Here is a 27,012-nt window from a genome sequence, read left to right on the forward strand (position 1 = left end):
CCCTCTAGGCCCCTCCCCTTTCTGAGGAGGGGTGACCTCGCGGAGTCCTGCGAGCTGCTTCCTTCTTCCCCTCTCATTGGTCCAGCCTAGCTGCCATTCCTGTGCGAGGAGGAGAACTGGTTACTGATTGGTGGATTCCGTTTGGCGCCAACTAGGAAAGGGAGGGCGGGGCATTGGCAGGCTCCAGTGAGCAGCTATTACCGCGAAAGGCCACCACGGCAGCGACAGCCCGGGAGGGGGGTGAAGGTCGGCCTGGTTTTCTGCACTCCCGGGCTGGGCAAGAGAGTGAAAGAAGAGTGAAGAGAGTGTGAGACCGGGCCGTGGCCTCGCGGTCTAGCCGCTCTCCCTCCCAGACCTGCCCCGCTTGTTTGGATTTAATCTTCAGGTTGCCGGCGCCCGCCCGCCGGCCTCGCGGAGTGAAGGGAAACCCTCGCGCCTGTGGCTGGCGCCTTCCGAGTCCGGACACCCACCCGTCCTCTTCGCTTGCCCGCGGCAGCAGCGTCCCTGAACCGCTGGGTCGTGTTTGTGTTTGACCCGCGGGCGCCGGCAGCTGAGCGCGCAGCCGAGGCTAGTGCCGGCGGGGCGGGCGCGGCGGAGGCGGAGGAAGAGGGAGCAGGATCCCTGGGAGGCAGGGCGCCGCCATGGAACTGGGCCCCGAGCCCCCGCACCGCCGCCGCCTGCTCTTCGCCTGCAGCTCCCCTCCCGCACCGCAGCCCGTCGTGAAGGCGCTGTTCAGCACGCCAGCCGCCGGGGGCCTGTCGCCTGTCACCAACCTGACGGTCACCATGGACCAGCTGCAGGGACTGGGCAGGTGAGGAGGGACCGAAGAGCGGTGCCTCAGGCCGCTGGCCTCCCAGACGGCTTTCGGGTAGATCGGGCCGGGAAACCGGCCGGGAGAAGAGCGAGACCTGCCTGTCCGCCGCTTGGGGGCGGCCCCACCGGCGGGGGCCCGCCACGTGCACCCGCCCCCCCCCCCCCCAGGCCGAATGTTGGGCGGGAGAGGCCTTTCGGACCCTCTAGGGCCGCCCTCAGCCCCGAGCCGGGCCCGGTAGGGGGTGGGGTCTGCCCCGACTCCCCACCTTCGCCACCCCTTTCGGATTGCCCTGTGCTCTTCTGTCCCTATCCCAGGAAGCTCTTTGAAATCTCCCTCCACGCGGGAAGAGCATGCCCTCCTAGGCGCTCACTTCCACCCTTTGCTGAACCACCTCGTAGGAGCTTAGTTTCCTGTGAGCTTTGTTTCCTTTTCAGCAAAGGGACGTGACATTTTCTTTCCTGGCGTTTGCAAAATCGTCTCAATCCCTCGCCCCGTGCACCTTCCGGATGTCCACCCCGATGCTTTCCTAAGACCAGGTCTTTTTATTCAACTTTCCATGCCCCAAATCTCCCTGCTCTTTTCCTTATTGCAAAAAATGCATCCCACTGTTTTTCTGGTGAAACTGCTTTCTCTTCAATCTTGGACGTCACATTTTCTAAATAAGCACATGTCTTTTCCAATCTCTGAAAAGCAGGAACTTGTCCTATTCACCCCTGCTCCTAGCTCAGTACCTAGAACACATGCTCTCATTTCAGGAAATACTCCAATAGTCATCTTTGTCGTCCTGTCCTCTAGTGTGACCCAGGCCATGCCAACCCACTCTTTTCTCATCTCCTTTTATGCTCAAGTGCTAACTGGGTGTTCTGGGTGGCCAAGTGTTCCGTGGTGTGACGTAAAAGTAATGATGGTTGATGGCAGCATGGCAACTTGCCATGTCATGGCCTGTCTCCTGTATGTAACCTTTTAATTATGTCCTAGAGCTATAGAGAGAGTTACTTTTCTTGGTTTCAGTGAGTATGAACAGCCACTGGAGGTGAGGAATAGCAGTCTGCAGAGAATGGGCTCCTCCGAATCAACTGATTCAGGTATTCTTTTAGTCTTAAACATTTTTATCATGTGTCTGCCGTGTGGGAAGCAATACTTGGAATTTGCTGAAATGTGCGCTTTCACCTAGAAACTTAGTTTGGTGAGTTGAGATAGTAAACAGAAAAGTCCGGCATTGAGTGACAAACACCCTTAACAACAGTACAAAGGAGCCCCTGTGGCAGTTTATGAAGAGAAGAAACGTGTCAAGTGGCCACAAGGAGATGGCTTGTGTTTGGTGTGGAGGATGAGTAGTAGTGTGAAATTAACCATACCACTCTACGTGGCATTCAGGAAATCTTATTGGTTAAAATGCTGGGTCAAATTATTGGAAGTATAATGAAATTATTTCAGTGAGCCTGCTATGGAGAAACCGTGCTAGTGCATTTTATTGTAATCCGTAAGTTCATGTTACTGCAAGGTATATTTGCACAGATGCTTTAGGTTAGGGAACTGCAAGAGCAAAAGTCTTAAAATGTAGGCTTCTTAAGAACCAGGGATAGGATTGTGGCAGTGTGGCAAGGGAGAATGTCAGGAGCAGTAACACCTAACTTCCTGTACGATTATTTAGACATCGTGGAGGAAAGGTGTGCGCTAGTCAGGCCCTGGTGGCTCTGGGCCACGCTGAGCAGTGTCTCCTCTATTCTGCTGCCGTTGGTGAGTTGAGCACCTCACTTGACGTTATTTTGTTGAAGGCAATAAATACTTGCCTTGCTTGTCAGAGAACATAATTGTATTTTCCAACCCCCTGAGTTGTGCACATGATCTGACAGGATATAAGATATTTGAAACCAAAACTATTCCAGAAAACGAGTACCTATTCTTTGCGTGGTTGGAACTCACAGAAAGTTAGCCTGGGTAACCTCTATCTGAATAACGAAGCAATCATGAGGTTTGGTTTAGGAACTTTTTTTTTTTTTTTTGATTGAAGTATAGTTGATTTACAATGTTGTGTTAGTTTCTGGTGTACAGCAAAGTGATTTAGTTATACATATATATAGTTCTTTTTCATTATAGGTTATTACAAGATATTGAATATATATAGTTCCCTGTGCTATACAGCAGGACCTTGTTGTTTATCTATTTTATATGTAGTAGTTTGTATCTGCTAATCCCAAACTCCTAATTTATCCCCTCCACCTCCTCCTTTTCCCCTTTGGTAACCATAAGTTTGTTTTCTACATCTGTGAGTCTCTTTCTGTTTTGTAAATAAGTCATGAGGTTTGGTTTAATTCACTCTCCTCAAATCCTATTTTCCATGATGGTATTTGCAAGTAGGAAAGGATGAGTAGATATACTATGAAAATATTTAGACTTTTACAAATACGAAGTTTTGGCAATCATGGAGACTCAACTTCAATTCTGGCAAAAGTCCAAGCCATGAGCCTTTGTTGATGGCCTTAAAGAAACAGTACTAGTAGTTTTATTTATTTATTTCAATGACAAAGTGGTGTATCATGTATTAAATCCTGAGAGGTGTTTTGTTTGTTTGTTTGTTTGTTTTAATTTCCCACAGGCTTCTGTCTGGATTCTCCTGGGCCATTGGATAGTAAAGAAAAGTATGTATTCACTGCTTTTAAGTATTTGTGTTTAGAAAAACTTTAATTATTTATTTATTTATTTATTTAAATTTTTTTTTTTTTGCGGTACGCGGGCCTCTCACTGTTGTGGCCTCTCCTGCTGCGGAGCACAGGCTCCGGACGTGCAGGCTCAGCAGCCATGGCTCATGGGCCCAGCCGCTCCGCGGCATGTGGGATCCTCCCGGACCGGGGCACGAACCCGTGTCCTCTGCATCGGCAGGCGGACTCTCAACCACTGCGCCACCAGGGAAGCCCCAAAAACTTTAATATTTTTAATGAAATTCTTCATGTTCTGGGCTGGAGCTCTGGATTTAGCTATCCCTAGTAAGATCCCTGGATCCTATAAACAGTCTGGTATCTTTTGAGAATGAGTAGTTTGTGTCAGCAGTTTTCAGAACTTCCCTTCCTTTGTTTTAGCTGTAATTTGGTGTTCTGTTCCGGTCTCACCCACATCCTTGCTCCGACTTCTGACATCATTGTCTTAAGAAAACCTTTTGTTTGTTTGGTTTTTGTTTTGTTTTGTTTTGCTGCACCGTAGGGCTTGCTGGATCTCAGTTCCCCGACCAGGGATTGAACCCAGACCATGGCAGTGAAAGCCCAGAATCCTAACCACTAGGCCACCAGGGAACGCCCTAGAACTTGTATATTTTAAAAGAAGGCCTGGGCTTGCTTTTTTCACTAGAAGCCCAGCGGTGGGTATTTTTATGAGAACAGGACAGCTTCAGAAATCTATTCTTCCATCTTGCCTAAAATGGGAATGTTTGACTCTCCCCTCACCCCACCAATCTGTAGGTTTCCATCTGCTAATATGTATACTTGCTTTATTCTCATTATTTACTTTCTGATTTCATTGCAGCCTTGAAAATCCCATGAGGAGAATAAATTCCCTGCCTGTAAGTTAGTTCCCTTGTTTATTTTGAGCCAATACCTATTATCTGCCCCTTAGCTACCAGTATAACCTTGATAGTAGACCTTAATTTATACAGACTGCTTTTCCTTACTTTATCTCATAAACATTCAAAACACTCTACCTAAAGCAACTTCAATAATGACTACCTCTTGAGGGCTTTTTCTTCCATCTCTAAATATTAGAGTTTTATCTAACCAGGAAGGGGGTTCTTTTTATGTAGTGATGTTATTTTGGGGTTGATTTGGTACCTAAGTCCTTGCTGAGAGGGCTGTAGATGTTGTGAAGTTAGGTGTAAATCCATGTAGTGGGAACTTCTATCTTGTGTTCTTGCAAGGTGGAGCCCTAGCCACATTTACTGGTTACCCACTGCGGTGTATGAGGGGCTAGGTCTCCCCAACCCACCACCACCATATGTTTTTTCCTTTAGAACTGAGTTTCCATTGAATTTTCATTTATGTACCCTAATTCCTCTTTTCACTTTGATAGCAGAAGCTCTTGGGGTGTAGCCCAGCTCTGAAGAGGAGCCATTCTGATTCTCTTGACCATGATGTCTTTCAGCTAATTGACCAGGATGAGAACAAGGAAAACGTGAGTGTGGCGTTAATCTACTCACCTGGGGGCAGAGGTCAAACCCACAAGTGTTCATGGCTTCTGGAGAAGTAGCTGGGCTGGCTGCTTCCTGGGAGACTAAACCTTCACCAAAGTCATGATGGTCTTTGGAGTCAGAAAAACCTAGATTTGAATCCTACTGCTTGCTAGCTGTGACCTTGGCTTTTTTTTAGGTTTCTTTGTTTCTTTGTGAAATAGGAGTAACAGTCCCTTGTAGGATTATTGTGGGAATTAAATAAGGATAATGTAGATAAAGCATTTCAAATGGTTCCTGGCAGGTAGGAGTTGCTCAGAAGGTAGCTCTGAGGAGGAATTATATCCACGACTACTTTATCTGGAAGGGTCTGGCCAGGCCTTCCTTGCCTCTTTGTGCTGACCCTGGGATGAGTTAGAAGTTTAGGGAAAGGCTTCTTGACAGTATTTGAAAGAACAGAGCCAACAAGTCCCAGGGGACCTCAGAGTAACTGAAATGGTAGCTTAGAGGGTGAGTTGGAGTGGTGCAGCCAAATGTCCAAGAACTCCCTGGCCTGGCTTTTCTCACACCTGGCGGGGCCCCTTGCACAGAGTAGGCACCAAAAGAGTTCAGTCAATCAGCTCAACTTTCCCGGTCTTCTTTCTCACTGTATTTCCATATCTATGTATTTCCATAGCATACTTCTTATAATCTTCCACACTTAATACTTCCAGAACCTACTGCTTCCATGAACTCTCCCAGTGATTCCTTTGGCAACTTGCAAGATGTCCTGAGGGAAGTACAGAAATGAGTTCCTGCCTTGAGTGCTTAGAACACTACATCTCCCTCTGTGTAGTACATTTAACCAAGCAGTCTAACGCTATTGTACCCATGCCTGGTCTCTCTCCCCACAACCCCAGGTTGGCTTCTCCCAGGTTTGCCTGCTTGGAGCTTCATTCTGGAGGGGAAACAGCATAGGTTAAAGAGCTCTTGCTCTGGAGTTGTCCAGTCGGGTTACGAAGCCAGATCTTCGGCACGGCACTTAACCTATGGGCCTAGTTTCCTCATCTGTAAAGTGGGGATGATCGGATGGATAAATGAGCTAATGCACTGAAAGCACTGTATGGGCATGTAAATACTCTGTGATGTTAGCTGTGCCTAACAAGTTCTTCAGTGGATATTTTAGGGTAGGGGAATTATTAGTGCTATTAAACTTTAAGTAAATGAAATCATACAGTATGTATTCTATCACTTCTGGCTTTCACTCAACATTATGTGAGATTCATCCATGTGGTTGAATAAACCAGAAGGGTTTTGGGGGTTTTTTTTCTCATTTTATTGAGAAATAATTGACATGTATCACTGTAAAGTTAAGGCATACAGTATGATGGCTTGATTTACATGTATTGCGAAATGATTACCACAGTAGGTTCAACTAACATCCATCTTCTCATATAGTTACAATAAAAGGAAAAGAAAGGAAAAGGGGAAACTTTTCTCCTTGTGATGAGGGCTCTTAGGATTTACTCTCTTATCATCCAGAAGTGTTAACTATAGTCATCATGTTGTCATTAGTTTTTTTCCCCATTGCTTTTAGTATGGAAAGCAGTAACTTTAAGTGTTTTCCACTTAATTATCTCCTATTGGTAGGAAGAAGATGGAAAATATAAAGGCCTCTTTTAAGTTTAGACTGAAAAGTTTTTATTCCTATTCAATTATATTGAAATGAAATTGCTTTCGATTTTAGAAAGTTTTTTTTAATTGAAGTATAGTTGATAGAAAGTTGTTGATTTAGTTTTTAACTCATAGTGTTTTGTGTACCTGGCAGATACTCATGTGTTTATTAGGAAATTAAGTGTTTGTGGTAAGAGAAAAAAGTGCTGTATTAGTAGTTAGCTTTTGACAGAATCTTTGAAATTCTTAATTACACAGATCCAGTATTGGAATTAGATCAGAAATGGGTTTGGAGGCAGGTGATCAATACCCACTCCCTTGCTTGTCTCCTGAAGCTATAGCTGAGACCCTAGAGCTGTTTTTCATAGACAGTGGATGATGTCTCAATTTATACTCTCTTGCAGGAAGCCTTTGAGTTTAAGAAGCCAGTAAGACCTGCATCTCGAGGCTGCCTGCATGCTCATGGAGTGCAGGAGGGTAAAGATTTCTTCACACAGAGGCAGAACTCTGCCCCAGCTCGGATGGTACGTGCTCTGGCTTTCATAGTCCTGGGAGTTCCTGATGGGAAGAGATGAAAGCACCCTCTTTAACCTGGAGTTGAAGCAGTAGCTCTTGCTGTCTTTACCTTGACTTTGTTTTTTGAAACTAGACTCACATTTTTGGTGTTTCTGCTGTGTCTGGAGAGCAGACAGGCAGAAGCAGAAGTGAGAGGTGATATGTTTGAAATATTGGACTTGAGCAAGGAATATTTGACCTTGTCAATTATGGGAATTCTGCAGGCGTCCTGGGTCATTCTTCTGAATGTATGTATGGTGGGATTGTATGTCTTACTTCAAACTTGTCTTTTACAATGCGTCCTGAATGCTGAGAGGTACTTCCCAGAGTGATTTTGTTTGGAGAGAGCACTTGTCTTCTTCCAAACTTGGTTTATTAAGAACTATTATGTATCCCAGTGAACCCATTGCCTATAAGGCTACTTGACAGTATTTGGGGCCACTTGTCCCACAGTTATTTACTTGCCAGAGACTGTCATTACTTCCTAATTTCCTACTGATGATCTGACAGATAGCTATGGACTAGAGAGGCCCAGCTTGAGCAAAATGACCACATTTGGTTTCCAGGTTTTCCTGGGAACTTGCATCTGAAAATACAGCTTTCCAGTCTGGCTTATGGTCTGAGGTTCAGGTTCAGCTAGTATCGCTACTCTGTCTAGCATTTGCACAAAGCAGTTTATGTTCTCCTGTCTTTAATCTTCATAAGCCTGTGAAGTAGCTGGAATTACCCCACTTTACAGATTGGGAAAGTGTGGTCAGGGAGGTTGGGTGATTTGCCAAAGGACACAGATAAATGAAGACCAGAATTAAACAGTCTGCTGATTCCCAAGTACACAATAACCCTCTGAGAGCTGGGTATCCAAAACTAAATATCTCTAGTGTACACCTGAAGAACACAGCACCAGGGTTTCCTGTAATCACTTGGCCATCCCTAATTGTAGGTGCTGAGGGTACAAACTGAAAGAAAGCCAGTGCTAAGTGCAATTGTTTGGCTTTTGATCATGTCAGAGGGTATTTCTTTCTTTTAAAAATATTTATTTATTCATTTGGCTGCATTGGGTCTTAGTTGAGGCATGTAGTATCTTCGTTGTGGCATGTGGGATCTTTTGTTGCAGCACACGGGGCTTCTCTCTAGTTGACATGCGGGCTCAGTAGTTGCAGTGCACAGACTCTCTAGTTGTGGCACATGGGCTCTCTAGTTGTGGCACGCGGGCTCTAGAGCGTACGGGATTAGTTGCCTTGTGGCATGTGGGATCTTAGTTCCCAGACCAGGGATTGAACCTGAGTCCCCTGCATTAGAAGGCGGATTCTTAACCACTGGACCACCAGGGAAGTCCCAGAGGGTAGTTCTTTTGTATCCTTGCTTTTAGTCTCCAAGCACCATCTATATTTCCTCATAATGGCTTCTTGGTGTAGGAATCATGGAGAAAGAATTAGATCCTGTCCAGAGATTGTCATTTTCTATAGCATATCTGCACCTGGGGACGCCAGAAGCTGGGTTACAGAAATTGGTATTATACCATAGGGTGAGCCTTCAGTGGGTGCTGCCCCATGATAGAGTTACCTGCTCCTAGGCTCTGCTGGCTAAAAAACTGCCAGTGTGCCCAAGGTGTGCTCAGGTACACTTGTGGAGGATGAGAGGCAACCCAGAACTTGTTTTATATTGTGAAGCAAAGCTGGTGCCTGAACCAGAGTAGGCCAGCTGCAGAGGGGACCCCTAGGTGAGGTATCTACTCAGAAAAGCAGAGGGCTGCTTGAGGATTAATGCATTCATACCCCAAAGAGATTCGTTGCTATGGGAGAGAAAAAAATCTATCTCTGAACTTCTTTCCTGGCTTTGGGAAGTACCTGGAAAAGAAATAATTCATTATCATCAATGTTTGTATTAGCAGTGTTTATCTCTAGATGGTAGATTTTTGAGTGGTTTTTATAAATTTTCTATACTAAATATATATTCATTTTATAATGGGGGTTTTACCTGAAAAACAAGATAGGGTTGCTTAATGAGATATACTCTATATTTTGACTCCAGGAATGGTCTCTCTTAGGGAGAGTATAGTGGGGAGAAAAGCTTGGGCTTTGTGGTCAAACAGGTGAGCTGTGTGATCTTGGTAACCTCTCTTAAGCATCTGTTTCCTGATTTGTTAAATAAAATGAACAGGATTAACTACCCTTAGTGTATTGTGAGGCTTAAATGGGATTATACATAAAAGGTTATATCCTAGTGTCTGGCACAAGTAATTCCTCAGTTAAAACTGAGCAGCTGTCATTTAAATTCCAGTTCCAAGTCTAGGATGAACTTTCTTTGTTGCGGCATGCGGGATCTTTCGTTGCAGCTCGCAGGCTTCTCCCTAGTTGCAGCACACAGGCTCCAGAGCGCGTGGGCTCTGTAGTTGGCGACACGTGGGCTCTCTAGTTGTGGCGTTCTGGCTTAGTTGCCCCATGGCATGTGGGATCTTAGTTCCCCAACTAGGGATCAAACCTGTGTCCCCTGCATTGGAAGGTGGATTCTTAACCACTGGACCACCAGAGAAGTCCCTAGGGTGGACTTTCTAGAACTTTCTTGACTTTATATCCCTCTGTCAGAACTGGAGTTACAGAAGCATTCTCTAGTCCCTTTTGTGGTTTCCATAGCGACCTGGTATCTTCTCACCCTTCCTCATTTTAGCAGATTATCACTTTGTCACAACCCCCATGCTGATCCCTGTTCACCAATTATAATCCTCAGAAAAAACAAACCTTGCCCTTCACAAGAGGCTAGCCCCAGATCTCATTGTAAGGTGAATTGCTCCTGGGGAGAGTTCTTTGTGAAGGCTACTTGGCCTGACTCTACTCAGAGCTGTGTGTGGACATCAATTCATTTATAATCTTAGGTTTCATTTTCCTTTGATTAGAGCTGCTAAAACTTCTTACAAAAAATATAACATGTTTTCCTCATAAAAACTAGTGACCCATCCAAGGAAGTCAAAGCTGATTATTTATTAACAAGCCATGAATTCTGTCTTGTAGCTTTCCTCAAATGAAAGAGATGGCAGTGAACCAGGGCATTTCACTCCATTTTTTATGCCCCAGTCACCTGTGACTGCCACTTTGTCTGATGAGGATGATGGCTTCATGGATCTTCTCGATGGAGAGAATCTGAAGGTACTATGTGTGTGTGTTTTCCCATCCATTTACTAACTACCCTGGAGAGAAGTCATCTGAAAAGGAACAGTGATCCCCCAACTGGCAGATATTTTTATTCATTTGTTGGGAATTTATTGAGACTGCTTCTAGCCTGATTAAATCCTATGGAGGAGTTCAAAAGAAGACACTGATGTGATCCTTCTTACCCTGAAGGAGCTGACAATCCATTTTTCTGGCAAGAGATGTGAATCGGGAACAGTGGAAGAATAGCTGTCACGTGGTGTAAAGCTGAGGAGAGCACAGTGCCTCCTCATGGCCCCTCAGGGGCATACCTTTAGCTATGCTCAGATACCGGGACTGTTAAGTGTTACTCTTTTCTGACCTTAAAATGTTGGGGACGGGGAAGGGGGTGAACATTAGAATGCTTCCTATCCAGGTCTTTCTGGTATTCTACAGGAAGAATTCTAAAGTAGTTAAACCAATGTTGTCTCTGCTGGACCTTTGTGATGCAGTTTTTCTCTGTTTAGAATGATGAAGAGACCCCATCCTGCATGGCAAGCCTCTGGACAGCTCCCCTTGTCATGAGAAGAACTACAGACCTGGTAAGTCCCGGTGTGTCTAGAGGGAGCCACAGGAATCAAAATTGTTTCTTTTGAGATTCTGTGGTTGGGTCTATGGGCCTTTCCCTTGACTGGTCGCTAGTGTTTCCTGGTGTTAATGCACACTGTTTTTTCAAGTTTGTTTGTTTGGAGTTTTTTTGGTTTTGTTTTTGTCCTCATTGGTGTGTGAGGAAGTCTGGGTAATATAAAATGCATGCAGTTCTTGTTTTTATAATTTCTAGTTCATCTCAACTGTTCGTGGTCAGTTAATGTCTTTTCTATACAACTCTGACCTCTCTATTAACTTCTTTAAGATCACTGGATAATGCTGGAAAATATCTGCTAAATTGAATTTAAGAGACTCAGTTATTCTCAAACTCTGTCAGATTTGGTATCAGCTTAGATTTTAACTGACAGCTTCATGGGTGAGCAGTTTGTATCTGACAAGGAATTTGATCTCAGGCAGCAGGAATAGAAAGACTTGCTACAGGTACCATCTGTACCCACCCAGACGATGGCTCTGTAGCAGATAGCGCTATCCTTCTTTAGGAGTGTTGACTGGAGAACCCTGGCCCAGAACAGAAAAAGGAGATGCTAGCCCTGCCCTGTTCTGATGGGGAAGGAGAGAACACACTGGACTACCATATTGTTTTACTTTCCACAGCTGAGAGAATGTGGAGAGACTGGAGCACATTCAGAGAACACCCAGTAGAAGGAGGAGACTCAGACTGTGATAGATATTATGGACTGGTTGAATAAGTTGGGATAGAAAGGCTTCGTTTGAAGAGGAATTAATTAGTCTTTTTTTTTTTTTTTTTTTGGCCTCGCTGCGCAGCTTGCAAGATCTTAGTTCCCCGACCAGGGATTGAAAGCGCCGAATCCTAACCATTAGACTGCCAAGGAATTCCCTGAAAAACCTTCTCAATCTGAAGCCTTTAGTCTGAAGACTATTTACTTTATATCATTCTCATTTATTTACATTCCTTAGCATCAGCACACTTGGCAAACAACAGTAACTCACAAAATGTCTCTCTCTGTCTCTCTCTGTCTCTCTCTCTCTATATATATATTTTTTTTTAAATACCCACCTATCTATATAGACTGTAGGCTTCTGTTTCCATCAGGGACACTTTCAAACAAAGTCAGACGCAAGGCTGTGCCTATACAGGAACATATCCTCATTTATACAAACACCTAGGGAAAGTGAGATAGCATCACAATACAAATACAGTTTTGAAGCCACTTACACATTATAGTAGATTAATGTGCAAAGTCTTGAAGCCACTTACACATTATAGTAGATTAATGTGCAAAGCTTTGAGGGAATAGGCTACCCCAATACAAATGTTATGATGAAATTTACTAGGTCCTTTTGAAAGACAAAATTATATACAGTGTGAGATTGCTTAGGAAATGGCTATCAGTTTTTGTTTGTTTTTTTTGTGTGTGTGTGATACACGGGCCTCTCACTGTTGTGGCCTCTCCCGTTGTGGAGCACAGGCTCCGGACACGCAGGCTCAGCAGCCATGGCTCACAGGCCCAGCCGCTCCATGGCATGTGGGATCTTCCCGGACCGGGGCACGAACCTGTGTCCCCTGCATCGGCAGGCGGACTCTCAACCACTGCGCCACCAGGGAAGCTAGGTTATCAGTTTTATAAGTTGGATTTAAAAATCATGAATAGTATGTGTGGGCCCTTCACAGTTGGGGGTTTCCTTTCACAAACATAGTAGATTCACAATTGCTAGGGGCTGAGTTGGAACTGGGGTTTCTGCCCTTGAGGAGCTTACAGTTCCTCTGAGATCCTATTGAAAGCAGTAGGCCCTCTTCCCAAAAATGCTTCCAGCTCTCCTAGGTAAAAAACAACAACAAGACAAAACTGACCTTGCTTTTCTGAACAACATATTGTTAAAATAAACTTCTGTTAAAATAAACTTCAGAAAAATAAGGGGAAAATCCTTGGTCTCTAGGAGAGCCAGTGTGGGAGTGACACACTTGCTGGGGGACTATCAGGAACATTTCAAAGAAGAGGCAACACTGAAATTTTAGTATCAGCTTGAAAGGGAGTGGTTTACAGGGTATGAAAGTGTATTCAGCACAGAAGGAAAAGCCTTGCCAAGGAACACTGAGTTGTGAACGGGCTGAGATGAGTTTAGAGAGCTGAAGTCAGACTGTCTCTACCACTAGTCAGGTGGGCTGCCCTCAGATTCTGAGAAATTAGTCTTTAAAAGATCAAGTACTATAGCACATCTTCCTGTATTTCCTTTGGCTTTGTAAGTCTTGAATTAAAATGCTCTGGTACAGGGCTTCCCTGGTGGCGCAGTGGTTGAGAGTCCACCTGCCGATGCAGGGGACACAGGTTCGTGCTCCGGTCTGGGAAGATCCCACATGCCACGGAGCGGCTGGGCCTGTGAGCCATGGCCACTGAGCCTGCGCGTCTGGAGCCTGTGCTCCGCAACGGGAGCGGCCACAACAGTGAGAGGCCCGCGTACCGCAAAAAAAAAAAAAAATGCTTTGGTACAATCCAGAAAGAAAAACAACTGAGTAGAGAGAAGGACTTTTGAACACAGTTTTGAAGGCACCCCTGCCCCCTGCAAACTTAGACTCAACTCTATTTTACCACCTTAACTGGCTCTGATTTATAGTATAATCCAGCTACCTCACACCCTTCTGGATTAAAGTGGGCTGTTAAAGCCTGTTCAAGCCGCTCGAGCAAAGTGCAAATAATAAACTAGAAGGGAAGAGGAAGCCAAAAATGTGTCCCTGGCTGGAAGGTAACAGTTATTTGACTCTTAGGACCCTGTGCAGACAGTAGGCTTTTTTTTTTTTTTTTTTTTTTTTTTGTTACGCGGGCCTCTCACTGTTGTGGCCTCTCCCCTTGCGGAGCACAGGCTCTGGACGCACAGGCTCAGCGGCCATGGCTCACGGACCCAGCCGCTCTGCGGCATGTGGGATCTTCCCGGACCGGGGCACGAACTTGTGTCCCCTGCATCGGCAGGCGGACTCTCAACCACTGTGCCACCAGGGAAGCCCGACAGTAGGCTTTTGAGGGCATGGATAGTCTTCCTCATTTCCATATAATGTCAGCTTTAGAACATGTTCATTGAACACCAGGGACTTGGTGTCTACAGTGTGTGAGGGACTAGATAAATGGACAGTGTCTGTTTCCTAATTTAGGATGGATCAATCTTAAACCAGCCCAGGAAGTCCTTGGTCTATTCTCTTTACGATTCAAGTGAGTGTATGTTAATGAAATACATTAAATGGGTCTCTTTTCCCCCCACCCCCACCAAGGGCAATCGTTGCAAGCTGTTTGACTCCCCTTCCACGTGTAGCTCCACCATGCTGTCAACGTTGAAAAGACCAGACCGATCGCAAGAGGAGTCCCCACGTGGAAATAGGAAGCGGAGGAAGAGTGTGGCTGGGGCCAGTCCCAAAGAGGCAGCCAGTCCAAAGAAGCCCCAGGAGGTTAGTTATGCGGGGCGGGGGGGTTGCTCAAGGACTGTGATATTGTATCTTTCAGTTCTAAATTGTCCATTTGATTCTTTTTCTCTGCTGAGACTTACTGTTCTTGTTTCTCATTTGTTTCAATCATGTTCATTATTGCCTGTTGAAGCATTTTTATAATGGCTACTTTAAAATCCTCATCAGGCAATTCCAACGTCTGTTTCTGGTGTGGCTTTCTGTTGATTGTCGTTTCCTATTCAAGCTGAGATTTTCCTGGTTCTTGGTATGACAAGTGATTTTTCAGCTATATCTATATTCTTTGGGTATTATGAGGCTATGTAACTCTTCTGTTTTAGCAGTCAGTCCTCTGGTACTGCAGGAAGGTGGGGATGGAAGTTCAGGTTCCCTTGATATGCCACCTAGGGTGGGGCAAGCCTCATGTTTGCTGGGCAGGATTGGGAGTTCAGGCTCCCTTCTAGGCCTCTGCTGACACCATCCCAGTGGAGTAGAGATTGGGACACTTAAGTACAGCTGGGCAGGGGTGGAAGTCTAAGCTCCCTACTTGTTGGGCCATGGAGTAGGGCCATAAATTTTTTTCCTTGGTGTTAGTTTTAATTCTTCTTGTGTCCTGTTCTATGTAGATCTATAAATTTCCCACTATTTTAGGTTTGTCTCACAACGTTGTAGTGTTTTTCATTGTCAATTAGTTCTAGGTATTTTAGTTCTTTTATTTCCTTGTGATGAGAACTCTTAGGATTTATTCTCAACAACTTTCATATATACAATACAGCAGGCTTAACTATAGTCATCATGTTGTACAGTACATCCCTGGTACTTATTTATATTATAACCGGAAGTTTGTACGTTTTGACCACCTTCATCCAATCCCCCTCCCCCACTGCTTGCCCCTGGTAACCACAAATCTGATCTCTTTTTCTATGAGTTTGGTTTTTGTTTTGGTGGTTGTTGTGATGGTTTGTATTGTGTTTTTTGTTGTTTTTTTTTTTTTTCTTGCTCTACGTGGGCCTCTCACTGTTGTGGCCTCTCCCGCTGCAGAGCACAGGCTCCAGACGCGCAGGCTTCGTGGCCATGGCTCACGGGCCCAGCCGCTCCACGGCATGTGGGATCCTCCCAGACCGGGGCACGAACCCGTGTCCCCTGCATTGGCAGGTGGACTCTCAACCACTGCGCCACCAGGGAAGCCCTGTATTGTGTTTTTAAAGTTTTTTCATTCCCCATATAAGTGATGTCATATAGTTATTTGTCTTTCTCTGTCTGACTTACTTCAGTTTCACTTGGCATAATGCCCTCAAGGTCCATCCATGTTGTCGCAAATGGCAGGATTGCCTTCTTTTTGTATGGCTGAGTAATAATCCATTGTGTGTGTGTGTGTGTGTGTATCACAACTTTGTTATCCATTCATCCGTCAATGAACACTTAGGTTATTTCCATTTCTTGGCTATTATAAATAATGCTGCTCTAAACATGGGGGTGCAGATATCTCTTTGACATAGTGTTTTCGTTTCCTTCTAATATATTCCCAGATGTGGAATTGTTGGCTCCTAGTTAGTTCTGTTTTTGATTTTTTTTTTTTCTTTTTTGTCTGTTTGCTGCACCACGCAGCAGGTGGGCTGTTAGTTCCTTGACCAGGGATCGAACCCATGCCCCCTGCATTGGAAGCGCAGATTCTTAACCACTAGACCTCCAGGGAAGTCCCTATTTTCAATTTTTTTGAGGAACGTCCATACTGTTTCCCATAGTGGCCATCCCACTTTACATTCCCACCAATATTGTACAAAGGTTCCCTTTTCTTCACATCCTTGCCAACACTTGTTTCTTGTTTTTGTTGTTTTTTGTTTTTGGCATCACCACGGGGACTGCGGGATCTTAGTTCCCAACCAGGGATTGAACCTGGACCCCCAAAGTGAAAGTGTGGAGTCCTAACCACTGGACCGCCAGGGAGTTCCCTCTTTTTTTTTTAATTTTTATTTATTTACTTATTTATTTATTTATGGCTCCGTTGGGTCTCTGTTGATGCGTGCGGGCTTTCTCTAGTTGAGTCGAGCAGGGGATACTCTTCATTGTGGTGCTTGGGCTTCTCATTGCGGTAGCTTCTCTTGTTGCAGAGCACAGGCTCTAGGCCCGTGGGCTTCAGTAGTTGTGGCTCTCAGGCTCTAGAGCACAGGCTCAGTAGTTGTGGCACATGGGCTTAGTTGCTCTGCGGCATGTGTGTTCTTCCCGGACCAGGGCTCGAACCCGTGTACCCTGCACTGGCAGGCAGATTCTTAACCACTGCACCACCAGGGAAGTCCCCCTCTTGTCCTTTTGATGATAGCCATTCTTATAGTCATGAAGTGATATCTCATTGTACAATAGTTTGATTTTCATTTCCCTAAACGATTAGTGATATTGATCATCTTTTCATGTACCTGTTGGCCATTTGTGTATCTTTGGGGAAATGTCTATTCAGGTTCTTTGCCTGCTTTTTAAAACCAGATTATTTTAAAGATGCAGACGTAGAGAATGGACTTGAGGACACAGGGAGGGGAAGGATAAGCTGGGATGTAGTGAGAGAGAAGCATTGACATATATACACTACCAAATGTAAAATAGATAGCTAGTGGGAAGCAGCCGCATAGCACAGGGAGATCAGCTCAGTGCTTTGTGACCACCTAGAGGGGTGGGATAGGGAGGGTGGGAGGGAGACGCAAGAGGGAGGGGATATGGGGATATATGTATACCTATAGCTGATTCACTTCATTGTACAGCAGAAACTAACAACATTATAAAGCAATTACACTCCAATAAAGATGTTTAAAAAAACAGATTGTTTTTTCTCTATTAAGTTGTATGGATTCCTTATATATTTTGGATACTTACCCCTTATCAGATAATATGTTTTGCAAATATTTTTTCCAATTCTGTAGGTTGTCTTTGCATTTTGTTGATTTCTTTTAATGGGCAGAAGCTTTTTAGTTTGATGTAGTCTCAATTATTTTTTATTTTGTTGCTTGTGCCTTAGGGGTCAAATCTAAAAAAGTCATTGCCAAGACTCATGTCAAGGAGCTTTTTTCCTGTGTTTTCTTCTAGGAGTTTTATGGTTTCCTGTCTCACATGTAAGTCTTTAAGCCATTTCAAGTTATTTTTTGTGAGTAGTGTAAGATAGGGGTCTAATTTCATTCTTTCACATGTTTATATTCCATTTTTCCAGCATGATTTATTATTGAAAAGACTGATCTCTTCATTGAGCATTCTTGGCTCCCTTGTCAAATACTAGTTGATGGTATTTACACAATTTATTTTGTAAACATGCACTTTCACTTTTCTTGTGGACTTGCTGGGTCCTAGGCTAGGCATGTGTTTAGCTTTAGCAGACACTGCCATATAGCTTTCCAAAGTGGTTGTCCAGTCAGCCCTCCATATCTGGGGGCTCCGCATCCATGGATTTAACCAACTTTGCAATGCATTCTTACTGAGCACTAGCTGTACTACGTGTCATTTTATATGAGCATCCTTGGGTGCCCTGAAACCTATCTCACAGATACCGAGGGCTGGCTGTACTCAGAACAGTGTGTGAGAGTTCCAGTTCTTCCACATCCTTACCAGTAGTATCCGGTGTTGTTCATCCCTTTAACTTTAGCCATTCTGGTGAGTGTGTAGTATCTGATTTTAACTTGCATTTCCCTGATAGTTATTTTTCTTGGTCTTAGATTTTCTTCTCTATTACTCAGCCAAGTTTCTAGCCCATATTTCTATTGGGTTGTCTCTTATTTGTGGGAATGCTTTATATATTCAGAGATGAATCTTTTATTGAGAAGAATGCATATCTGCCCACTCTGGCTTGCCTGTTCTTACCTAATCTTGTTGTTTTGATGAACAATTTCTTGATTTTTTTTTTAAACATGTTTTAATTTATCAGTCTTTTTATGTTTCGTGTTTTTTGTGTACTACTTAAGAAATCCTGGGACTTCCCTGGTGGTCCAGTGGCTAGGACTCCACGTTCCCAATGCGGGGGGCCCGCGTTCGATCCTTGGTCAGGCAGCTAGATCCCACATGCTGCAGCCAAGAGTTTGCATGCCACAACTAAGACCTGGTGCAGCCAGATAAATAAATATAAAATACACTAAGTGTATAAAAGAAATCCTTACTTCCCCACGATTAGTCCTTTTGACGTGTCCTTTGAAATATGAGTGCTTCCTTGCTACTAATGACAAAAGTGTTCCAGGTTTATCTTGTACATTTCTTGTCCCAGCCTGGAGTCTATCAAAAAGCTCTGGTTTCTTTTAGTGGAAAATACAGTTGACCCTTGAACAACATGGGTTTGAACTGTGAAGGTCCCCTTATACGCAGATTTTTTTCAATAAATACATACTGTGGTACTGCATGATCTGTGGTTGGTTGAATTCAGGGATGTGAGATGGTGGCCCTAACCCCCGTGTTGTTCAGGGGTCAGCTGTATTATTTAGGGAGCACACTGACCTAGGGGCTACTTACTGCAACCCTGGAGCTTCTCAGTGGGTAGAGCTAAGAAATACTTTTTTTAGACTTAACCCTAATTTTAATCCTCCTTTTTTTTTAAAAAAAAAAGGAAGTTTCAGAGCAATTCAGTTAGAATTGAATTCAGTTCAAATAATAGTATACCTAGTCAGTAACCCATATTCTTTTTTTCACTCTAGATTCAGTCAAATAAGAAAGGTATCTTTTTGCTAAATATGGATGTTAACATTTCAGTCTCTTCTTCCTGACATGTTCCAGGTGAAGGTTTTCATAAGTTCTGTTCAGAAGCCTGGCCTCATCCTCCACCTTTGATTTGTTACAGATTCTACATCAGTCTTTATGCCTGGTATCTTCCCCAGAAGGGACCATTGAGAATATTTTGGATAATGACCCAAGGGACCTTATAGGAGACTTCTCCAAGGTAATTGCACACAGAACTGCTCTGTGATGCAGGATTGGCAGGGGGGTACCTAAAACGCCCACCCTCAGCCTTCCTCCCTCCCTGAAGTGGCTCCTGGGGTTCCCCCCACCCCACCCCACTAAGGGGACGCAGTTTGAAATTTTTTTTAAGATAAGGAAACACATTCATGATCAGGTGTATCTCAGTCTCTGTGGGACTATAGACCTTACTGGTGCTGGTCAGAGGTTTCAAGTAGGGAGCCACCCACCAGCCGCCTTGACACCAACCCAAAGACCAGGCTCTCTGGGAACTGTGTTTGTGATTATAAAAGCAGTATTGCAGAAAAGTGTAAAGAAGCAGAAATAAACCTCTAGCCTCACTGTATATAAGTCTGTATATCAAAAGGTCCTCTTAGAATGTCCAGGATTGAGACTAAATTTCTCCATTGTCCAGAAGAGCATGGCCCTCGAGGGAAAAGGCCCTTAGGGAGGTCCAGAGGAAGGTCTGCTGATGGCCTGATACAGGTTGGCTGCCTTTGAGCTGTGGTGAAATGTGACACATTCCTGTGTCAGTAGTAGCTTGTTTAGCCACATGTGATTTGAAGGTCCCCAGATCAGTCTTTTACATATTAATGTAGCTAACATTTATGGAAACACTTATTATGTGTAAGGCAAAGATTCCAAAATGAGACACAGTTCCTTCCCTCAAAACACTTAACATATGGTCAGTAAGACATCATGCCACATGGACATGTACTACATGTATCACATGGTGGATTGAAGTAAACATCAGCGCAGTGAAAGCAGCAGACTAAGAAATAAAAGGCTTGTCTCAGTCTCAGCTAGGCGATTAGGGAAGGTTTGGATCTGGACTAGATATTTCAACCAGGTGGGAGAAATAAGTGGATTAAAAATAGAAGACAACAGGGAGGGGGAAGGGTAAACTGGGACGAAGTGAGAGAGTGGCATGGACTTACATATACTACCAAATGTAAAATAGATAGCTGGTGGGAAGCAGCCGCATAGCACAGGGAGATCAGCTTGGTGCTCTGTGACCACCTAGAGGGGTGGGATAGGGAGGGGGGAGGGAGACGCAAGAGGGAGGGGATATGGGGATATATGTATACCTATAGCTGATTCACTTCATTGTACAGCAGAAAGTAACACACCATTTTAAGGCAATTATACTCCAATAAAGATGTTAAAAAATAAATAAAATTTTTTAAAAAATAGAAGACAGTTCTAGTCTGAAGGGAAGAGCAAGCCAAGACCTGGGTGTGGTGTGTCCTTGCCGGTAGAAGCTTGCACCTGAATTGAAGCTGTGGTTGGTTGTGTTTGTCATAATAACCCCACATACGGCCATGGGATTGGGTGAGCACTTGACTCGGCCAGTCAGCCCTAGTGAGTAATTACTGATGTGCCTGTCCTTCCCCCTCAAGTCTGAGCCCAGCCTCACTCATTCCACCTCCAGTGTCTAGCACCATGCTGGACATAGCAGGTGCTCAGTAAACAATGAAGTCATTCCTCTCTGTGTCCTTTATGTGCTGCACACAGTCTGGCTGCTGAGGTGAGGGTTCCTAACAAAAGCGGGAGAAAAGGGAAATCACCTGAGGTTTCTGTATTCAAGTCTGGCTTACTTGCTGGCTAACCTTGGACAAGGTACCTAGCTTTGACATATGGAAATGGGGATAATGTGCCTTATAGGTCTGTGTGAAAATTCAATGTCAGGATATTAATGAAGTGCCTAGACAAGTAACCAACATAAGTATTTCTCTCTCTTTTTTTTAAAGTGTTACCTCTTTCATACAGTTGCTGGAAAGCATCAGGATTTGAAATACATCTCTCCAGAAATTGTAAGTCATCCTTTTGGAACCTGCCACACATGGAATCTACGTGTTCCTGGCAGCCAGAGTTGATTCTCCTTGGCTTTCTCTCCACAGATAGCGTCTGTTTTGAGTGGCAAGTTTGCCAACCTCATTAAAGAGTTTGTTATCATTGACTGCCGATACCCATATGAATATGAGGGAGGGCACATCAAGGTATGGATTCCTGAGGCTTGTGGGCGAGCCCTGCTGTTGGAGGCATAGCAGGATCCCTGGACAGCATCTGTGATTTTTTTTTTAAAGGGGGAGGTGACACCTGGCTGCTCATTATAATGCTCACATGCTGGTTCTGAGAATTGTAAAAAGAAGCAGTGGGCGTGAAAGGCATTTGACTCCTGGTGCACTGAAAGAATGTTCCCTGGTCTGCACTAATCTCTACCACACTGTATGGCAACTACTTCCTGTTCTGTCCCTCAGGCCATCACTATCACCATCAGGCATTTCTAAATGGTACCCACTGACTTCTAAGCCATGCCTGGACATGAAGCCATGAGGAGAAGCCAGTCTCTGGCAACATGTTCCAGTCTGTGCCAAGCCTAGTGATGCCTCTTACATTTATAGTTGCCTGGTTAGGTGGGTGTTGGAACATACTTTCCCAGGAAGAAAGTAATTGGTTGTGCCCTTTTAATCTTTTAACCAATAATATAGTGTTGAAATACGGTAAGGAGGTACTTTAAATACAGTGTTAGTGTTTGCCACTGTCATGGCTGTGAAAGTCCCGGGCATTCACAAATACCACTCATACAGTGCACACAGTCATAACAGAATTTGGGGTGCCCATTTGAAGACCACTCTCGAAGAATCATTACTGTGAGTGTGAAACAAGAGTCTCTGGTGCCTTCACAGGGTGCAGTGAACTTGCACATGGAAGAGGAGGTTGAAGACTTCTTACTCAAGAAGCCCATCGTACCTACGGATGGCAAGCGTGTCATCGTGGTGTTCCACTGCGAGTTTTCTTCTGAGCGAGGCCCTCGCATGTGAGTGGGCTCCAGGGCATGGCCCCCGTGATGCTTTTGTGGGACCACGTGTTGCACATCGAATGTCATTTCCATGCCTTAGCCTACACAAATGGTGTGTAAATACCTAGTTTTGTAAAAGTATCAATTCACGTGTAACAGGTATTCTCTCAAATCCTTACCTGTTTTGCAGTCAATTGATTTCATGAACAGCTTCCTGGAGTGTAGTTTATAGGTTTGCCCTAACAGTTTCACAGTAGTCATCGTGGAGGGCTTTCTGGCTTCCCCAGTCCAGCCTGTGACACAGGTGTTCCCTGTGCAACATCCCCCGAGGATCTGGCCTCTGCTTCATCACCCCTACTCCTGAGTTAGTCCTGGCTACTGCTGGGCATGGCTCACTGTCCAACCTTCCTTTGTATTGAATTAAACTCTGGCTCTTCCAGTTTCCCCCACTGTCCTTATTTCTACCTATGGGGCTACTGTTCTCAGGTGACATCCTTCAGGTACAGTGTGGTTGCTCCTTATGCAAATGCCAGAAAAGTGTGATGTCCTCTCTGAAAAACTTGATGTGATGCTCTCGAACACTTGTCAAATCCACATTTGCAAAGGAGTGGGTTATGTTACCTTCACGTTATCGCCACATTAGAGGTGAAAAGAAATGCCGCCCGCCCCCCCATCCCCACTCCTTATTAATAAGAACTTCTGTTAGGGCTTTGTTGACTAAGGCCCTGTTATAGTTTACTACAAAGATAAGTTTTATACCAAAATAAATGAAAGTATAATTACAATAAAATAACATCACTTCAGATTTAAAATAACACTGATGCTCTAACAACATCTTTCCACACTCTCACTAATGGTGACAGGACTGGTTCTGAAAATGTGGTCAGAAGTGTGTGGTGGTATTAAAAAGCTAGGGGGAGGGCCAAACAGCTGCCCATCTGTGCTAGGTCCCTTCAGAAAGGACTGGCAGCCTGGACGTGTCAGGGGCTATTGAGGCAATGAAGGTACAGCAGTGAGTAAACAGGACTGACCTGCCGCAGGGGAGGTCCCAGTGGAGAGACGGAAGATGGTTGTGACAAATGCTGAGCAAACAGGGACAGAGGTGGCAGGGAGCAGTGCAGCTTCACTAGAAGGTTCCAAGAGAGACTTTTCTCATGGGGCTGGGTTCAAGTTCTTGTGCCACCTTTTTATTTGGAACCATTTCAAGCTCAGAAAGAGTGCATGCTTCCCCTGATTTCATCGACTGGTGATATTTTGCTGCATTTGCACACACATAACTACAGGAGTATACAGTACACTACACAATAGTCCATTTTAGTACAGGATGCAAGTAGGTGCCCTGAGACAGGAACAAAGCTCAGAAGGAGGTAAGGGAGAGACACTGGTTGTGGAGGGTGGAGAATGCAGAGGGAAGCTGGCTGAGAAGCTGTCACCGAAGATTAGGTGCTGGTGGTGGCAGGGAAGATGCTGGGCAGAGATCAGTTGCTAGGGCTGTTTAACTTGAAAAGTTGGGAAGAGACCATCTACCTGCCAATACGAGGCAGTGGCACTGGCTGTGAACACTATTCCTGAAGATAACAGGTGGCCAGCAAATCACAAGTCGACACTGATTGTTTCCAAGAATGAAGGTAAAGTTGGGGAGATGTGTGTAAGGAACACTGCTTTCACTGTGTAGAGCTAACCATGCTTTGGCTTTCCTTCCCCTTTATAGGTGCCGATATGTGAGAGAGAGAGATCGGCTTGGTAATGAGTACCCCAAACTCCACTACCCGGAGCTATATGTCCTGAAGGGCGGATATAAGGAGTTCTTCCTGAAATGCCAGGTAAGATGGACTCTCTGAAGGGCAGGGGCCTCCTCTCCACCCAGATGTCTGGTGGTCATGGGTGTTTCTTGCCAGGGGTCTGGGGATTTGCCCTGCACACAGAAGGGCCCTAGAACCTGCTGAGCAGAGCTTTGCAGCCCCCAGCAGGGAGGGCGCAGGAGTGTGCTTATGAAGCAGGTGTGCCCTGACTTCGTCCTATCTTCCCGCCAGTCTCACTGCGAGCCCCCCAGTTACCGGCCCATGCACCACAAGGACTTTAAAGAAGACCTGAAGAAGTTCCGCACCAAGAGCCGGACCTGGGCCGGGGAAAAGAGCAAGAGAGAGATGTATAGCCGTCTGAAGAAGCTCTGAGGGTCTCAGTGCCAGACAGCAGCAGCCTGAGCCTCCCTCCCTGCCCCCCTCCCCTGTTTGCTATAGAGAAACTTGAGCAAAGGGGCCAGCTGTGTGACATTTGGAGAGAAGGCCTGAGGCTTCCATGTCTTAAACCTACCTCCAACTCTCCCAGGGCTGGAACCCAGAGCATCCTGCTGGCTCTTCTGTCCCTGTAAGTTGTCCTCCTTCTGCAACAGGACAGTCTGCCAAGGCTGTCAAGTGCCACAGCACAGTTCCAAGTATCAAGTCAAGATGTTCTGACTCCTCATCCCCCACAGCTGGATGAGCCGCCTGGGCCTCTTTGGGCAATGGCCTTCTTTCCTGAGGGGAGGGGTAGGAGAGTCCGAGTGGAGAGAAGACTCACAAATGCTGCTGGCCAAATACCAAAGACAGCCTGCGAAGGAAAGGTCTTTGTGGGATAACCCATATCATTAATTTATTCAACTTTATCAGTCACTTTTGTTTCTTTCTTTTTTTGTAATCAACTCCTGGAGACTTTTATTTAACTGCTTCTTTAAGTTACAATACTGCCATCCTAGGTGGGGTTTTATCATCCCAGGGACTACCTCTGCCTTTAATTTTTAAAAAAAAAAGAAAAAGGGAGGGGGAAGAAGAGGGACATGAACTGTGGGACAGAGAACTAGGCACTCTGTCACCCCCAGGAGGCGCTGCAGTACTGGGGCTGCTGCTATTTACAGCCAAGGACTGAGATACTGGTGGGAGCAGGCCCCAGACTCAGGCTTGGCTGCAGGACATAAGCTAAACCTCCCAGACCTACCTCGAAGGCCCCTGAGATCTACTGGGGTGACCCTGCTCGCTGTGATGTTGCTGGTCTAGGAGTCATGGTCAGGAAAGCACTTGAGGCGGCTTCCATTGGGCCACCCCCAGGTCAGTGTTGGAACATGGTAGAGCAGGTATCCCAGTGTAGGCGGGCAGGGATGGGGGGCTCTACCAGATAAGGGAAGGGAGTATATATTGAGCGTCTTTCTTCTGTTACTCTGATACTCTTTGATGGCTTCTATTTTAATTTTTTAAAAATAGTCATTTTATGAGTCAAGGAGTATCAAATCAATGTTGGCTGGGCCACCCAAGGTTGGGGAGAGGGGCTGGAAGCCCTGGGCATTAGAAGGGAGTGGGTGCTGGCAGAGATGACTATAGAATGTGTTTCTCAGGAGGCAGCGTGGTGGATTTTGAAGGTAAAACTTTGAGTTTATCATGTTTTGAGGGACAGGGAGAGATGGATTATCACCAGTTGCCCCTCATCTCATCCCACAGAAGTAGGGGTCTCAAAGGAACACCTCCCAAGGAGCTGGGGCTGAGTTGATTGATTCTAGACAGGCCTGTTTGGTTCCTGCGCATCCCCACCCTTAGGCACTGGCTTCCTCACCATCTTTGCTCCATTGGGGTATAGCGAAGTTTTTCTTATACAGCAGATTCCGTCTCCCCTCTTGCCCCGGCTTCCTGTTCTGGGGGCGGGGAGAGAATCAGTGATACTGGAGATGACTGGTTGCTGTGTTATGGGTTTGAGTTGCATTTGACTATAAAGCAATCTTGTTAGAAAAAGTATGTGGGGAGGAGGGGAGCAGGGGGAGAAGGCCTCTTCCCCCACACACATTGAGACACATCTTAATTAGTCTGTAATCTTGTTTGTAGGGATTCTGTTGGTTGAATGCCTGAAAAGGGAGGTGGGATGGCCTTCAGAATGTACCAGCTTAGTAACACTGGTAACCAACTGTTGCAGGCTCTGAAAATAAAAACAATCTTGAACCCATGCTCTCTGCCTACTTCATAATGTATTTAAAGGGTATTGTGAGTCCCTTTAAAAGTTCTGGGACCACACTTGACTAAAAACCAGAGGCTGGGACAGCGACATTTCTTTAAGAGGCCAAAGAGCTGTCATGTGGCCTGGCGTCAGGGATGGCCAGATGACCTTCAGTTATTACTCTGAGTCCAAAAACAAACTTGTGATTCAGGTTGATTTACAAGATGCAGTAGGGGCATGAAAAGCCTGCCTGAACCTCTGACATTCTCTTACAAGATGTATTAATTCATAGGATTGAGCAACAGACCAAAAGAGGGGCCAGTGTAAAGGAGATAGGAGTTTCAGTTGTGTTCTGAAGGAGCCAGAGAGGATACTGCAGAAGGAAATCAGGCAGATGGTGAGTCACGGGCCCACATGCAACCAGAGAAACTTGGACCTGTAATGCTGGGGGCTATTGCCACAACGGATACCAGCTCGAGCAAAAGTCTATTACAAAATAGAGTGGTGCCGAGACAGCAAGTAATCTGTGTTCTTTTTTTGCGGGGGGGCGTACCACGTGGCTTGTGCGATCTCAGTTTCCCGACCAGGGATGGAACACAGGCCCTCAGCAGTGAAAGCGCAGATTCCTAACCACTGGACACCAGGGAATTCCCTCAAGCTTCATTTAGACATAGTTCCCTTCTGATTTGCCTCTATAATAGAGGCATTATTCCAGCCTTTAAAAAAAAATTATAAGACAATGTGTGAAGAAAGGAAGTCCCCTGTGATACCAACCTCCAGTGAGTGTTACTGTTAACGTGCTCATAAAGATTTGGAGGAGAGAGCACTATCTCCTTCATCTCCCCACTTCCTCTCCCAGATGGTTTATTAACCCTTCCAAAGAGACACTGCATGTCTAAGCACGGCCACCCTACTCTCCACTCAACTTTTGTCACCATTTTTTTAAACAGTATATATATGTAGGTATAT

At 45.1% G+C, this 27,012-nt stretch overlaps 1 protein-coding gene across 2 annotated transcripts; it reads left to right on the forward strand.

Moving 5' to 3' along the window:
- Positions 1-641: 641 nt before the first annotated feature.
- Positions 642-24,260, forward strand: CDC25A (cell division cycle 25A; the record flags this gene model as incomplete). Of its 2 annotated transcripts, XM_079712839.1 has the most annotated exons (15): positions 642-811; positions 1,826-1,899; positions 3,414-3,456; positions 4,334-4,370; positions 4,874-4,975; positions 7,028-7,147; positions 10,187-10,321; positions 10,831-10,905; positions 14,196-14,369; positions 19,168-19,266; positions 21,035-21,097; positions 21,185-21,283; positions 21,974-22,104; positions 23,798-23,909; positions 24,120-24,260. In XM_079712839.1, the coding sequence occupies 15 exons, from the start codon at positions 642-644 to the stop codon at positions 24,258-24,260; spliced, it is 1,575 nt and encodes a 524-aa protein (XP_079568965.1). The 2 variants fall into 2 exon arrangements, with proteins under 2 accessions (XP_079568965.1, XP_079568966.1); XM_079712840.1 differs by lacking the exon at positions 7,028-7,147.
- Between the last annotated feature and the right edge of the window lie 2,752 nt (positions 24,261-27,012).

The sequence above is a fragment of the Hyperoodon ampullatus genome (genome assembly GCF_949752795.1).
Source record: "Hyperoodon ampullatus genome assembly, chromosome: 10".
In the NCBI taxonomy this organism is placed as follows: Eukaryota; Metazoa; Chordata; class Mammalia; order Artiodactyla; family Ziphiidae; genus Hyperoodon; species Hyperoodon ampullatus.